Source organism: Lissotriton helveticus, chromosome 3_1 (assembly GCF_964261635.1).
Source record: "Lissotriton helveticus chromosome 3_1, aLisHel1.1, whole genome shotgun sequence".
Classification (NCBI taxonomy): domain Eukaryota; kingdom Metazoa; phylum Chordata; class Amphibia; order Caudata; family Salamandridae; genus Lissotriton; species Lissotriton helveticus.
This window is the reverse complement of record NC_136061.1, coordinates 708,084,447-708,101,764: the sequence shown is the minus strand read 5'-3', so window position 1 is coordinate 708,101,764 and position 17,318 is coordinate 708,084,447. Positions and strand designations below refer to the sequence as shown.

The 17,318-nt window shown below is 49.3% G+C and overlaps 1 protein-coding gene across 6 annotated transcripts in view; it reads left to right on the top strand.

The window, feature by feature from the left end:
• Positions 1 to 5,273: 5,273 nt before the first annotated feature.
• The window catches only part of WT1 (WT1 transcription factor), a 293,498-nt gene continuing 281,453 nt past the window's right edge, over positions 5,274 to 17,318 (top strand). The window contains exon 1 of one of the 6 annotated variants that reach the window (XM_078680844.1): positions 5,274 to 6,434. In XM_078680844.1, coding sequence (XP_078536970.1) covers positions 6,023 to 6,434 — 412 coding nt within the window. In that variant the 5' untranslated portion in view covers positions 5,274 to 6,022. Of the gene's footprint in view, positions 6,435 to 12,771; positions 12,878 to 17,318 lie in introns of those variants that run through there. The other 5 variants (XM_078680845.1, XM_078680843.1, XM_078680847.1 and 2 more) reach the window with 5 other exon arrangements.

Below are 17,318 nucleotides of genomic sequence, written 5' to 3'. Positions count from 1 at the left end.
AGTTTTGTCCTTCTAGTCCAATCGGAAGACTCTTAAAACTGTAACTCGATAACTTTTACGCACCATTGACTTTACATTAGTGCATGCTTGTGCTTTAGGCACTGCACCCGAATCCCGTGGGCTACTCCCGTCCTAACTGCTGTTAGTCCAGTGTAGTCCAAGCGATTCATAAGGCCCTAGGACTTACCCCCGATCGATTAGTGATTGTTATACCACTTTATTGATATATGGTTTGAGTGGCCACCGGCCTCATCCAAATTGTGCAACTTGTCTATGTTATACTGTGCTTTTATTTAAACGCTTGTGCTTCATTGCTCATAAAGAGTAGTGGGGATTATTCTAAGAATAAATACATATATTTTGATAATATATAACTTGTGTGGTGACCTTTCACTTGATATTACAGGATTGCATATGGTAAAACAGCTGGCTTCACATGTCCTCTTGAGTTAAGCCTTTAAGGCTGCTTAGTCCATGCTACCCCTAGGATAGCTTGTCTATAAGGTTGACTTACAACCACCACCATAAGGGATTGTTTGGACTGATACAAGGTGCCCACAGAACTGTGGACATCATATATCAGGCCAACTTCTCACAGTGATGTCTTGTGGGAATGGTGATGGTTGTGGTTGTGATGTTAGTGATGGTGACTTTTGGAAATGGTGGTTGTGGCAGCAGTAGTTATGGTGTCTTGTTGACGTGGTAACTATGGTTGTGACGCAGGCATTGGTAATACCTTCCCACTTAACGCAGAGTTCCTGTGATCTGCTGCCGTAATAAAAGAGGTAGCCGTAGCGCCAGCAGCCCACAACCAAGGCTCATTGAACATCAAATCAACTCGAGACAGTGTCTCATTAGCCGCGCTTTGTTTGTTTCTAAAGCTGTCCTGCAAGTGCTCAATCCTGGCAGGATGCTTTGATGAGTCAAATTCTTCTCATATGGAATATTTTTACCAAAAAATAATAATCAGACCAACCAAATGCAAAGGTCGCACTCCATTTCTGTTGGTCATAACTGATTCACAACTTTTGTGTAAGTTTACTACTTTTCAGTATTCACAAAGGTAAAGTTATACCAAAAGTCTAACTTTACTAGTAGTAACTTACCTTTGTGTATACCGAAAAGCAGTAAAGTTAGGCTTTTGCTCTACGTTTGCCTTTATGAATACAGAAAAGTAGTAAAGTTCGACTTTTACTCTAAGTTTACCTTTGTGAATACCAAAAAGTAGTAAACTTACACAGAAGTGTAGGTTTACCTTTGTAAATAGGGCCCCAAGTATCACAAGGGCTTAATTACAAGCCCCTTGACCCCAATGCGTCAATTGTATTATGGGAAAAAGTGAGGTACAAGCAGTGCAAGGGGCTTGTAAATAAGTGCCACAAAGTGACTGAGACTAGAGTTAGTGTGTCTCGTGTCTTAGCTCCGAGCGTCTCAGTGCAGAGAAGGAGAGTAGTAAGCATCAACACATGTGCCCTGAAGCGGTTCAAAGGTGAGTGAGCGCTAAATCCGAAGGGGAGTGAGTGCTAAATCTGAAGGTGAGTGAGTGCTATATTCGTGTAAGCTCACTCGACCCGTTCATTAAACCAGAAATCGAACAGACTAGTTCACACCGACCAAACACCGAATCTCGGCTGCGCCATGCACACGTGATGGGAAATGCCGGTGTCAAAGGGCGACATTAAGGACCAATCCTACGGCGTATTATATGTGAGACAGAAAGATCTCAAGGCACCTCTACACAGCGTCGGATTGGTAACGCGGGCATTCGGGCAATGCCCGAGGGGCCGGTGTCCGAGTCCTGCTACGGGCTGCTTTTTTGAGCAGTCTGGGGGGCTATTTGGGCGCTGTCTCTATTATTCGATCAGCCAGCGGCCCAGTAGGTGTCTGAGTGGCCTTTCTAGAGGCGGATGGGCGCTCGTTACCTCCGTTTAGCAAGAGGTGTCACTCCCTTTCTCTCGCAGTGCCGGCCCATTAATGTGTGCACATACTGAGCGGGGAAGGGGGCCTGAGTAGAAGTGGCGTCACTTGTTTCACCAGTGTAAACTAACGCGTATATTTTTATACCCCCTAACGTTTTTTTCAATAAAATTACACCAACGCAGTGATATGAGGAGTGTTTATGCAAATGTGGGCCGATTTTTTTTTTTTGCGTGCCCGGGTCGATTTTCATTCCCAATCCAACTCTGCGGCTCTACAGCGCGTTATTGCTGTCCTGATCTGTGCTGGCCGGAGAGTGGAGCTGGCATTCACAGGAGGGGAGCAAGGCACTGCAACCTGCTGTTCGAACTGTGTCCACTGAGTGAGCGCAAAGGTATTTGTAGCTGATGTCCGGTTCTGCCCCCACCCCCGTTATCCGAGCTGCAGGGCGAGCGGGACCATGCCGAAAGTCGAGTCGGAAGTCGCAAAATGATTACAATATAAAATGGAGGAAAAAAATCAACACATATTGGTGCGACGATAAATAAGCACAGTACAATTCCCAAGATTCAAGATGCAAAACCTACAAACAGTAATGCCCACATGGCTATCAGTACAGAGATATAGGCATTTTGTTTTTAAACACGAACAAATTAGCTCAACACATTGGTGTGTGTTCTCCAGGTGCAAATACAAGAGGTAAAGTGCTTGCAAGAAATAGAAACAGTAAACTGAGAGACAAGTGCTGACATAGAATACACTAGAGGTTCACGATATAGCGCCGACCTGGATACGGAGATCAAGGTGGCGCCTTACACAAAGCATTGTAAAAGTTGAGAAAATGCTGAGTGTGTGTGTGGGGGGGGGGCAGATGGCAGATTGCAGTAGCGATGGTTACAGGTGAGAGTGGGGAAAGGGGGTGCCTGTAATGTAGACAGTACTAGAAAAAACACTGCACTGTTCGAATTTCGTATCCTACATACTCCAGTCACAATTACACGTGATAATAGTTTCGTTTTCGGGTACGGGGGAGGGTGATTTGCCACAAATCACACGACTTTTTTGGCTAAGAGTTGGATGCCGGGATTCGAATGAGAGAATCATCAACACTAAACGACACTGATAAATGTATCAAGAAAGAGCGCTTCTATGCCGCGCATATTCCACTTTAAAAACGAATATCATGGCCAATTCTTGTAAAAGTTACTGCCCTGCGTGGTCGTGTGAATCCAGTTCAAACTGCAGCGCTTTTGTATTGGCGGGATTTGTTTTCACGAGTTCGAAAAATTGTGTCGGAACCTGCGCGTTTTCGGTAAACAGTTCAACTCTTATCTGTCGCGCTTCGAGCTAGATGCCTGCCAGCTTACTGTAACACAGGGTTCAACACAATATTTAGAGTTTTCACCATTGACTCACGCCTGTGTGTCCCGTTATTCAAAGAACTGCGCCCGGCGTCAGCAGAAAACGTCACACAGAACTTTAATTCACGTTGTTGTTTCACTCACGCTCCCGGTAAAAAGGGCAGCGCTGCGGTAGCGGTAATTAGAAAACGACGCTGACAAGGTCACTTTCACTATTTTCAAATTATTAGACCGTCGTGGAAATGCATGAAACTCGCATGTGTACGGATTTTACGGGCACAAAAAAAAGGTAACATGAAACAGAAACAAACTGAGCAGTAAGGTACAGTGTAGAGCACCCTGGAAATAAAAAAGCGGTGTTGCCATGTCCTGTTGAACTTGTTTTTTCGAGCCCTTCGCCGCTTGCTTCCAATCTGCCGTACCCTTGGTTTTCCGCCCTTCGTGGCTGAGTGTCGTTAGCAGTGTATTTCATACCGTGAGGTAAAGGCTGGTTCCTTATTACCCGGACCTTTGGAGATCACTAAGAAAGAATAAAGGCTGGCCCTCATCTGGCTGGATCTGCACGTGTGTGTCATGTGGTCTGCGCACAGTTATGATCCAGGTGCATTAACCAACGGGGCTATCTACTTGTTTTGTCGTTGCACGTCTTGCTATGGTACACGACACATAACAATTGCAGGTTAACGGCGCACGCTCCTGTGTTCTGCGAGACAATACAGAGTGTCTGTTTGTTACAAAAGATCCCAGGCTGAAACAGTGCTGTGCTCAGAAGGCTAGTAGACTGTTCAGAAAGCGATTTATCGAATTGTCTGGAAGCGCTGTGAGGATGATATTCCGCTCCACAAGAGTGGTGCGCAGCTCTCATGCTGCCCCAGAGGTTCATGCACGTCTCCTAGTGTCTTTTCACGTGCGCGCGTCTTAATGTCCTGGCCTGCCTCTCTCACTTCTACCGGTCTCGACGTGTGCCCAACACTGCACCTCTCCAAAGCCCGGCTGGAGCTCTCAGGGCCCGCGGACGGTTCAGGGACGAGGGCCGGGTCTCAGTGAGGTGAAAGCGAGGGCATCGCTCCTGCGCAGGCCCGGGGTGGCCCATCCTGGCCTAGGACTGCAGTCCCAACTGCTATGAAAATAAAGAGCTTTCTGCTGCTGAGCTCTGGTGAGGTGTGGACCCGGACCCGGGCGCGCTGTTCAAGAAAGAACGGGGCTATCGAGGGCAAAGGTTGGGGGGTGCACGCACTTCTTTCTGCCCATCATGCCCAATTCTCAGGCGGTGCAGCTATGCTGTGGTCTGATGCTCTGAGTCCAGACTCTCCGCAGTCTAACTAACATCAATGTGCGAATGTATCATGTGTGGGAGAGTAGAGGGAGTGAACGGCCGGGCCGTCCCCAGTAGCGTACTAAGCATGCATGGACCCTAATGCACATAAAAAGGTATTGGCTCACCCCACTCACATCGCCTGGTTTATGTAGCAGAAAAAGGACATTACTTGTGGCAAATGGGCTACTCAACTTCCCGGTGCCCCTGCTACACCGTTGACATTTAAGCACCCGGTCAGCCCTTATTTTGGCAAAACAGGCCTGCGACAGCGTGTCCTTGGCACTGTTGGTGTATGAGGAAAGATGAATTCCAGTGACAGTGTTTGGAAGAAAGCGAAGCACTCACTGCGCCCCTGGAAAGGGTGGATGGCGCACCTGAGCGCCCACACTCACTCTCCCACTCACAGAGAAGAGCTTCCCGGTCCGCGCCCTCGTGTTGTCACCCTGGTCCCCACACACCCGAGTTCCCTTCTGTGTAAAGAGACTGCGCACTGGAAACGCGCTCTACACCAATAGCGCCTACCGCACTCCCCCGATGCAGGGAGGGAGCTCTAATGAAAGGGGCTCAGTGGACAGATCCCTCACTGGAGATGGACGGAGACCCCTGAGCCCCACCCCCTGCCTGGCGCTGCTCTCAGAGTGCCCGAGCCCCCGTACAAATGGGATGAGACGGCGGCGCGCAGAGCGGCCCTAACTCCTCCTCCCGGGCACGGCCTGTATTTGAGCTTTGCGGGGATCAGGGGGAGACACACGGGAGGTGAGGAGATCCGGGCAGCTCCCTCAGTAGGGCGGTCCTCTCAGCACCCGCCGCCTCCGCCGCTGTCGATTCTCCGCAGGGGTACCTGCTCACCCCGCCCCTCGCCAGCGCCTGTTGATCCATGGGAGTCTGACCGTCTCAGCTGACAGCGGATCTGACGCCACCCTGCCCGGACTGTCCGGATTCTGTGCCCGGGCGTGAGTGGACCCGTCCCAGACACCCACAGACACCCAGGTGTCAGGCACCTCTGCAGCGCATGCCCTGACATCCCAGAGTTGTGTCCACCTCGTGGTCCGCTCACAAGACATCCCAGAATCTTTACCCTGTCACCCCTGGACTCTGCCCAGACGCTCCTAGCTTTACTGCCCGACTGGACCCTCTGCCAGCACCCCTGGACCCACAGCCGGGCCCCCAGCGACCCCCTGCGCGGGCAGCGGTGGATCGCCGGCAGCAGCCCCCTGGGAGAGGCCGCCCCGACTCTCCTGGACCCTTCGCTCAGGCGTACTGGGACCCTCTGCCCGGACTCCCCTCGGAGAAGTGGTGGGCTCCGGTGGATCCGTGGACCATCGGCTACTGGACTGAGGAGAGCCCCGCCAGGGACCCTCCGGGGGAGGCGCCGCCGGCAGCAGAGGGCGCCAGCCGGGCACTGTACCTGGCGCTGCAGGACCCCATGAGCTCCGACGTGCGGGACATGAGCGCCCTGCTGCCCCCGGTGTCCTCTCTGGCGGGCGGCGGCAGCTGCAGCCTCCCCATGGGCGGGGGGTCCCAGTGGGCCCCCATGCTGGACTTCTCTCCGGGGGCCCCCTACGGCTCCCTGGCCCCGCACTCCTACATCAAGCAGGAGCCCAGCTGGGGCGGGGGCGGCCTGCACGAGGACCAGTGTCTCAGCGCCAAGGTGACCGTGCACTTCTCCAGCCAGATCACGGGCACGGCCGAGGCGTGTCGGTACGGGGCCTTCGGGGCCCCCCCGCCCAGCAGGGCCCCGCAGCCGAGCCAGCCCCCCGCAGCCCAGGTGCGCATGTTCTCCAACGGCCCCTACCTGCCGAACTGCCTGGAGAGCCCGCAGGCCATGAGGAACCAGGGTGAGTGTGAATGCACACTACTGGTGGCAGTGCCAGCCTTTGCGAACACACTGTCTTGTGAATACGTGCATGGGGTCTATGTGACTGCACCATCCTTGTGAGAAGTATGGCTGGCTGCACAATTCTCGTGGTGAATGTATAATGTACGAAATAACAGATCAAATGCCGGGAGTTTGAATGTGTAATCATTGAGGTGCACACCTGTCTGGTGAATGTGAGCGCGCGCTTCGCTATACTGTGGTGAATGCGCAATCATTGAGGTGCACGTGCCACCTGTCTGGTGAATGTGAGGGTCGCTGCGCTATACTGTGGGGAATGCAGCGTGGCGCTTTACTGTGGTGAATGCGCAATCATTGAGATGCGCGTGCCACCTGTCTGGTGAATGTGAGTGCACACTGCACTACAATGTGGTGAATGCGCAATCATTGAGGTGCACGTGTCACACCTGTCTGGTGAATGTGAGTGCACACTGCACTACAATGTGGTGAATGCGCAATCATTGTGATGCGCGTGCCACCTGTCTGGTGACTGTGAGTGCACACTGCACTACAATGTGGTGAATGCGCAATCATTGAGGTGCACGTGCCACACCTGTCTGGTGAATGTGAGTGCACACTGCACTACAATGTGGTGAATGCGCAATCATTGAGGTGCACGTGTCACACCTGTCTGGTGAATGTGAGTGCACACTGCACTACAATGTGGTGAATGCGCAATCATTGTGATGCGCGTGCCACCTGTCTGGTGACTGTGAGTGCACACTGCACTACAATGTGGTAAATGCGCAATCATTGAGGTGCACGTGCCACACCTGTCTGGTGAATGTGAGTGCACACTGCACTACAATGTGGTGAATGCGCAATCATTGTGATGCGCGTGCCACCTGTCTGGTGACTGTGAGTGCACACTGCACTACAATGTGGTGAATGCGCAATCATTGAGGTGCACGCGCCACACCTGTCTGGTGAATGTGAGTGCACACTGCACTACAATGTGGTGAATGCGCAATCATTGTGATGCGCGTGCCACCTGTCTGGTGACTGTGAGTGCATAACTGCACTACAATGTGGTGAATGCGCAATCATTGTGATGCGCGTGCCACCTGTCTGGTGACTGTGAGTGCACACTGCACTACAATGTGGTGAATGCGCAATCATTGAGGTGCACGTGCCACACCTGCCTGGTGACTGTGAGTGCACACTGCACTACACTGTGGTGAATGCGCAATCATTGAGATGCACGTGCCACACCTGTCTGGTGACTGTGAGTGCACACTGCACTACAATGTGGTGAATGCGCAATCATTGTGATGCGCGTGCCACCTGTCTGGTGACTGTGAGTGCACACTGCACTACAATGTGGTGAATGCGCAATCATTGAGATGCACGTGCCACACCTGTCTGGTGACTGTGAGTGCATGCTTTAAGACAAATGTGGTGAATGTTCAATCATTGCTTCTGCAAGTGCGCCTTCCTTGTGGTAAGTGTTGATGGCGGTTGCACAATCATTGTGCGAATGGGATCACACAAATGACACCCATCATTTGTGTGATGGGTGTCTTGCCACACTCGTGTTTCGGCTCAATTCTTGTGACCAGTAACGTTTAATAATTCACTCGTTGAGTCGCTATAAACAGTTTGCAAATGACAGTAGCAATATGTGCGGAGACAGTATGCGTGATGATGTTACATGATAGTCATGCGTGAATGTGACAGTGTGAATTTCATCAGATGAATGTGAAAAAGTGACAGCACAATGTGTTATTAATGCGATTGCACAGGTGTTGCTCGGGTCGCGTGATGAGTGCGTGAGACCAATTTTTGGTATTAGTGTGTTTGCACAATTTGCGTTAAAAGTGATAGAGCATGCGTCGTCCGATACTCGTGTTTGCAGATTGCGGGAGGCACGTGGTAGAAAAATTAACGTGATGCATGTATTGGCACAGTTTCTGTGATTTTTTTATTGCGTGATGAATGTGTTTCCACAGCACTTCGTGTTTTATGAATGAGTGTTGCAAGACGTCAGATTATTGTGTTTGAAGAGTCCGTGTCATCAGGGTGAAAGTAACACACATATATTAGTGTGATAAACAGATTTCTGAGGAAAAAACTGTTCGGTTTAACTCACTGAGTTTTTTGGTAGTTTGAGAAGCTGACAGCACAGATCCCATATTTTCTGCTTTTAGTTAAATTGAGAGTTATTTCGGCACTATGTCCTGTGTCATTTCACATACCTATACTCAGGGTCACTGGAATTATGCGACAGGCAAGGACCACATTTTGCGGCTAGTTTGAATAATTTATGCGGCAAGACAAGACAAATTAGTATATGTGATGCGGCACATTTTGTGACAGTATTACAGGATTCTTTTGTCTTTTATTTCTTGTTTGGTCGAAGATTCCACCTCGTAAGTAACAGTCTAAAGCTCAAATAGGCATGTAATAGATGACCGGTCAACTTTTGCGAAGGACTTTCAAACTGCTGCGTTTTTGATAACGTTTGGTCCATTTGAGATAGAAACGATTTTTTGAGAATAATATAATGTAATTATTATTCATCAGGTAATGGATTATGTGGTAAATGCGGCAATTCCATACTAATGCGGAAAACAAATTCGCCATAGAATTCCTTAATACCAGTAGCCCTGCCTATGCAATATAGTACTGAACTCACAGTGCTTCTTTCTTGCCTGGGGCACTTAACTCCCAAACAGACACTACAAAGCTCGTAAAAATAGAATATGTTGAATGAAATACATGAAACACAAATTAAGCTACTGGGATCTGCCCAAAAGGGACAATTTCAGAAATTATCTTAACACGTCCTGTTTTTCTACCAAGTCAAAAGCATGTACTTGATAAATGATATTATTCTTTAGGAAGATAAAATCACCTCGATCCCACAGCATTGTGCAAGTAGAGTACACAAACCTTCACAGACTCCGGTCCGAGAATGAACTCCGAACAGGACCATGGTGTGCGCCGCATAACCACGCTAAAAGTGCCCAGTGCTAAGTAAGTGCCCTCTGACATTTACAATATATCCCTCCCTACCCCACCCCACCAACGAGGGCCGCAGTCTACCTTCTGGTACTGGCTACATAGGTCATCGTTGTGTGACCTTGTGTATTTGTAGGACACACCAGACAAAAGTACTTTAGGTCCGGTAGTTGCTGCAAAAGCTGTGGTGTGTGCTTGAGTGTGTTTTTCGTGAAGTTCAACCCTGCATGTGAGATTTAAAGGAGAATTGCACTGAAGGTGTTTGCCAAAAGCCATAGACGTCTGCTTTCCCCCAAAAGAAACCCAACCAAAATAAACATTTTGGAAGTTATGGGTTGAATTTAGTTATTTACAACATATTATTGATCTTGCCAAAGTACCAGACAAGAGAATCCAAGATTGACTTCAAATTTGGCAAATTAACTCATTTTAATTCTGCAAGAAATATATTTAGATCTAACAAAACATTCGAGGTCAGTATTGCTCCAGTCCATACCATAATTAAATGTTTGACCAAGGATAACTGCGTGACCGTTCTGACCCACTTTCACGGCCCTTAAATGTGATTTGCTAAGATGACACCCGAACCATGTCAGTGGGCTCACATGGTCATTTCCCCTTAAACATCCACATGTCATGGTTGATTCTGGGCCACCCTCACTAGACGCCCTTCACCTGATCCCCCTATTTTTGCCCCATGGACCTCTCTCCTCGGCTACATAGGGGCTAGAATCACGGGACCCCGTCCCGAGTCCCAAAAACGGCCACCCCTCTCAGTGGCCCATCCGAGGGTCAATATTGTTCATGCAAAGCCTAGGCCTTCATGTGTCAAACTGTCAGATATAGAGTTCACCAAAAGTATTTAAAAAACAACTAGAGCATCACTAATCTCACTACAAGGGCGACCACTGACACTAACATTAGACCCAGTCAGTGCGCTGAGGGGGCCACACACTCCCAAGAGCAGAGGGAGCTGGGGGCTTAAGAGTCACTGAGCGCACTGCACTCCACGGAGAAGGACGACCGAAGCACAACAGGACTCACTGCTGAACAGCGCCTGCTGGCAGTGCCCAGCACCGCCTTGTGCATGACTCAGAGGTGAACTGCATGAGGAGCCAGAGCCTGGATTCTTATGCTCACGCACCTAAGGTTGAACCATTTCAGAAAGGCCCTGAAGCCCTAGATCTTTGGATCGTCAGATGAGATTTACTCATCTTTCATATAGCACCTCTCTTGTCCACCTTGACTCAAACCCCCCCCCCCCAATAGCGCCAGGATGCTCCTTTCGGAGTGACAGCTGCGTTCTACAAATACCTATCCTAATTAAAAATTCAAATCTGTACCCACGTGCAGTTCAGCACACACCTAGAGTGCTCAGACACCCAGGCACACCCTACCTAACATGACTGCTTGGGCCACCCTACCTAACATGGCTGCCTGGGCCACCCTACCTAACATGGCTGCCTGGACCACCCTACCTAACATGGCTGCCTGGGCCACCCTATTTATTTATTGTATACGTGTTTATATAGCGCAGACTTTACCTGAAGGTGTCAGAGCGCTTCACAATAGGAACAGTAACATTGCATGAGGAGAAAATTACATGTGGGCATGTTGCAAAAGCAAACGTTAAGTTACATGAGGCTAAAGTGACAATTGTGAATGTATCAAAAGCAAACAAAATACAAGAAGAGGTAGAAAACGATACGTTATAAGAGGAAAAAGTGACATGTGTGCATGTTGCATAAACGTACAAGATACAAGTAGAGGTATATTACTGCAATAATTGGTAGACACTCAAAACACAAGAACACACTGGGAAGGCACTTCTATAGGTATGAAGTACAGAATTTCCTATAGTGGAAGAACTTCCTTCAGGGAATAGAGAGGGCGTGTCTTTGAAGGAGGAGAACTTTGAGGTCAGTTTTGAAGGACCGGGAAGAGGTCGTGGTCCAGAGCTGAAGCAGAAGTGAGTTCCAGATTCTCACTGCGTTGCCTGAAAAGGATTGAGCCTTCAATCTTTCCTTTTTGAAAGTGGGAGGTTCAAGCAATACATTTTCTGCATTACGTGATGGTCTAGAGTCTCCAGAGAGTTTCAGTTTATTTGCCAGCTAGCGAGGAGAGGAGGAGTGCAAGGCTTTGTGGGTGATACAGGCAGTCTTGTAGATAGATCTTGCCTCGATGGGAAGCCAACGGAGAGCGGATAAAATGGGTGTGATGTGGCCGCTTCTTTTGGCCCCATATATGAAATGAGCTGCTGAATGGAGAACAGATTTAAGGGGGGACTAGTGGGATTTGAGGAGGCCAGTAAGAAGAGAATTGCAGTAGTCCAATCTAGAGAGAACCGGCGATTGGACCAAGGTTTTTAGGTCTTGTTCCGGGAAGAAGCGACGAATTCCCCAAAGAAGGCGCAGTTGTTATCGAGCAGACTTTGCAATGGAATTAATGTGAGAGAGTAGATTGAGTTTTTGTCGAGTATGACCCCAAGGGATTTTGCGCTGTCAACAATGATGGGTTTATTGTTCAGTAGATTCATTTAGTCCATCCATGATTTAACTGGAGGAGGAGAAAGTGAGGAGGAGAGGAAGAGGAATTCAGTTTTGGAGGGATTCAGAATCAGTTGATGAGTTAACATCCAGTTTTGAATGGAGTCAAGAGTGGAGTTTAGGATGGAGAGATTGTGAGTGGAGGCCACCTTAAGGTAGATGAGTGTCCTCTGCATAGAGAGGATAGAGGATCCCTACCTAACATGGCTGCCTGGGCCAGTCTGAGGTGGAACAAACTCCCACTTTCTGGTCACTTCCGCAGCTCGAGATCTTCTTAATGTGTAGGAGTCCATATCAACCCACCCCGCTGAGAGGTGCAGGGACGGGGCTTGGCTGTGGCCAAGAGAGAGTGGGGGCAGACATGGGACTCATGAATGAAGGGCCAGGTGCGGAAGAACACAGCCAGTGAGGGTCTGTGCGCTTCCTGTACACCTCAAGGGAGAGGGGTGGGTGATGCAGCAACTGCTGTTTCAGAAACAACCTGTTCGCCCACCTCCGAGCCCCCTTGCGGAAGCAGGGGATTTCAAGACTAGGCAGTGTGCGCCCTCAGATGCTGTGGTGCCGGTCCGGGCTTCTAGGCACTGTAGAGTAAGGGGGGGGGGGGAAATGAGTAGTGCGCACTATCCTACGGGGAGGAGGGCAGAGCCTGGGGTGAGCTGTAGAGCGCACGGTGCCCGGATGTGCCGGTGGAGATAGGTGCAGCCAGAGACGATGTTTAGTGGCACGGCCTGGGGGGAGCTGTAGGGCGCACTGTGCCAAGATTGAGGGACGAAGAAGAGGGGTCCAGCGAGATGTAGTGCGCACTGTGTCGAGGCTGATTGGGGAGGGGCGTTGTCAGAGGCGAGCTGTAGTGCACAATGTGCAAGAATTAAGGGCCGGGAGAGGGACGCAGCCAGAGGTGAGCTGGAATGAGCCTGTGCCCGGACGGAGGGCGGTGTAAAGGGGCCCGGCGTGGGGGGGTGTAGGGCGCGCGTGCCAAGGCCGGCGGGGAGGAGGGGCACAGTCGGAGGTGAGGTGCAGGTCCCAAAGTGGCAGGAGGGACGGCGGAGGGGGTCACAGTGAGAGGTGCGCACGCCGCAATCAGGGGGTTCGTCCGCGTGCGGAGTCGGGTGTTTCTAATTGACGATCACTGGTCAGAGATTGATTGGGGGACCCCCGGGTGGTGGCTGCGGTCCAATGGCGCTTTTAAGATTATAGTTTGTATTTTACCGGTTCGGATCAAAGGAATCTTCTGTAGTCATAGGTGACAGAATTTACAATAGAGATGATGTCATATGAGTCAGATGAGGAGTGTCACGTGGCCGGTGCTGATCCCAGGGATCGGCTATGGTCAGATGTGCTCTTAAGGATCTTCCACGTGTCAGGCAAGATTCTCCGTGATCGCCGGCGATCTGGAGGCTCTGCTAAAGGGACACATTTGATTCTATAGATATTGTGTGCCACACATGGTCTGGGTCACGCGCTGTGGCGTCATATATGCCCCCAAAAGATCAGATTTGATCCAAGAGATCGTCAATGGTGAGGCGAGATTTAAATAATGTGCTGGGGTGTCAGATATGCAATCGAGAGATCTCTGTCAGGGATCTGTTATAGCGTCAGATTTGACCCAGATTTAACCCGAAAGATCCTTTATGCCTCATCCGAACGAGATGATGTGCTGCGGTATCAGATATGCCGCCGAGAGAGCCCTGCCAGGGACCTGCTGGGGTGCCAGCTCTCACTCAAATCTGGGCACAGCCTCACTCTGTAGCTTCTAGGCGCTGCGGGCACCATTGTCAGGTTTGGTTTTATTCAGAGTCGACTTGCACACAGCGCCACAAAGGGTCCCGGCGAGATGCACAGGCAGGTAGATCACCTTAGGTCTCGACTCCCCCTGTCACTGCAGGGGCTGCAGAAGACAGAGCCTGTGAGAACAGGAGCTTCTCCGCACCGTGCAGCCCATCGAGGAGCGCCCACACCCTGCGCGAGGAGCCCCCAGAATAGGAGCGCGCGTAATTGTACTTACAGTAGCAAAGCGTGGTGTCGAACTGAATCATTGTGTATCTGGGGCGGCCGGATGTCACAAGATCACACAAGCCAGGCCCAAGTCCGCTCTGCGCGCGCATACACAAAGGCATCCTATGTTCCTGCACTTTATTTACTCGCGTGTTATCGGCCCCACAGACGAGTATTTATTCTGCTTTTAGTACAAGTGAGTATATGCGAGCTATGACGTCACTGCCTATAAAGGTGGCCTCGGCATGGCTGTGCTGGTACAACTTATTTGTAGGGAACTGTGCGATCTTTACCAACAAAGTCCTAATAACTATAGAAATACGAACAGATGTTGAATCATTTCCACCTGCGATGTCACATACCCCTGCAGGTACTAAATGTACATGTTCTAACCGGTCTTATGCAAAGAACACAGAGCACCTTTAAACCGTACTGAATGCAGGCCTTGTGTAATATTTTAAGCCATTGTGTGGTCTGTAATACGTGATGGTATAACTATCACACTCTGAATCAAGCTAAATGTCAAGTGGTGTCATATACATTACATGCGATTACATATTATAAATCAGAGGTATCCAACATAAGTACATGTAGGGCGAGTCCCTGCAGGGTGTGCATGACGCTATGTAAATTATTTCAATTTAAATTAATTGCATGTAAGTTTATGTTATAGGAACATCGTGTACATCTGACTGCCGCGGACCTACATTGAACACCCGCGGTATAACATGCGTTCGTAGCAGTGACATTTTGTTACACTCTATGTAATACTGCACTGAGTCTTGTTACATGCCTAATCTTTGCTAAAGGATACACACTGTTAAGACGCATTTAATTTTACGCTGTGCCATGGTTTATGTCATATTTTACGTTATATGATAAGTATGCTATGCCATCTTATGCTGTGTCGTATGTAATGGCAAACGTTACATGCTATGTTATATGACAACTTTAATATGTTTTGGCATGTTGCATCGTGTTATATATTATGCTACATGTCATATGGTATGGCATGCTGTGTTGTGTCGTATATCTTGTGCATTATGGTGCCATGATATTTGTCATGCATGTTATACAATGTCATATGTTTTCCGTGCTGTGATGGTTTATAATATGTTGCGTTATATCAAGTTTCCCTCTTATGTCATCTGTGTTATAAGCTATACGACGCTGAAACATTTTTCGGGCCGGTTATGCTTTACGCTGCTATGTCAGCCCCGTGACACTAAGACGCTTGGTTCCCTGCTGGCCCTTTAATCTGCCAGTGACCGCACATAGGCGGCAGCGGGGCACGTGCCCGCACCAGGGGCATACAGGACGCGGCTGCCATGTATGTGCATTCTGAAAGCCCCGTTTCTATTTCTGTTTACTATTTAGTCTTCACTAATACTTTACAGTTGAAGCCAGGTAGCCGCCTTTTTAATGTAAACAATTCCGTTTTAATATGGACAGTTTTACCTTGTGTCCTGTACCCGGCTATCATTTGTTTAATTAAAAGCTGACATATTGTCCTCGGCTCGCAGTGCAGCAGTAGCGAGTTTGATTCTGATATTGCAAATTTCGGATGTTCTACATAGTGCTTTAATCCTGGGACTCGGCATGTGTAAGTGCTGACAAAGTGAGCTCGAGGAGGGTGAGAAGAGGATAAACAGGAGAGATCTGCGGAGGATCAAACAGCGTGTGAGGTAAGGGGAAGCCGGGATTTCAGCCCGTATAGCCAGTTGCAACCTCGCACTTCAGACACGGGACCTGAAGTGTCCGGGCTGCTTTCTGCAAAATGATCGATTCCAGTTCGTGGTTTGTATCAGGCGTCTAAGACCCGCCGGCTTCGGGGTTCTTGCAGACAAAAAAGGACAGGGAAGTAAAATACACCAACAAAGACTTCAATTACCTCTTAATGTTTATGTACCACTTTCAGGGCCTCGAATAGCTCATAACTGCACAAATAAGTATCTTCGTAACCTGTCGCGATCGCAGGATGTACAGGAATAACCTCTTGCGATGTTATTTGGGCAACAATTTTACTTCTCTTCATTAACTTCATCACGTGCAATAAAATATTTTTGCAAGGAATGTAAATAACGTCTGATGCTTTTTAAAAGTGCAATATTTCGTTCTCGGTGTGGGTGACATATGCGATGAACGTCTTTCGTTATTTCAGACCAATAATTCCGTCCTGACACTGTCATCCGCGCGGGTTTATAAACGTCGCTCTCCACAGCTGGGAATGTCACTTCTTGCTTGAACCTGAATTCTATTCTTCGTCCTAATCGAACTCTCCGATGCTAAATCGATTCATGTTGTTATGTTGTCTGCTGTGTTATGTTATATTTCGTTACAGTATTTGTAAAGCGCATTACTCCCGCGAGGATAGCACGCCGGTGTTATCCGTTTTAAGTCAGGTTTTATTATCTGCATTTTCTTTCCGGCTCCTGGTATTTGAAGTTAAGCACAATAGGGGGGGTGGGGGTCTCTCCTCTTCTGACAGTGAGTGTCTTCTCTCTGACCCTGTGCGCTCACTGGTTCTGGGGCGGGGGGAGGGCATGGGGGCAGTGACACCTACCACAGTAGCAGTAGCAACCTACTTTTATTTTGCTCTGTATGACAACGCAGATCTGATTTTAGTGTGCTTTCTTCACCGTCTTTCACCACAAACCGCAACGTTCGTTTTAGCGTTACACATGCGAATCTGGGGCACCCCGTGTTGCCCGTCCTGCGCGGCCTTTCATTCCAGAGAATCAGGATTGTCTCCCTCTGGGAAGTCCCGGGGACTGGCGGCCAACCCAGAGAAAACACGACGGAGTGCCAGTAAGCAAAAGAAAACATTACGACATCTCCAGCTCTAAAAATTGTAAACAACAACAAAACAACACTGCCTGCGTGAAAGAGCACGGCAAGCCATGTGCAAGTGCGCGGGAGAGGTGGGGGTGTTATACCTTTGATAAACGCTGTTCCAACCCAAAATGAATTGCACTGCATAACACTCACCGTGAGCTGAGCCGCAGACGCTGCGCTCCTCAACGACTGATTCAAACACACACTTGCAACAACACAACATGTGAGTTCTGGTCCTGGTTCTTCTGCGGGGCCATTATTCTGTAGAATTGTCATGGCCCGAGAGGCAATTTTAAAGAATCGGAAGGGCCCGCGGGAGCCTGTTTACAGACATCTTCCACCACCAGTTCTTATCTGACCCCCGCCGGGCGGAGCTCGGGACGCAGCGTCCTCTACGGTGTGAAATGAGGACTCGAGGCGGGGACGAGGGGTCAGAGAGTGGGGCTGAGCGAGCCAGGCGCGTGCCGCTGAACGGGAGAACAGCAAACACCTGGTATTTCCAGCGCTTA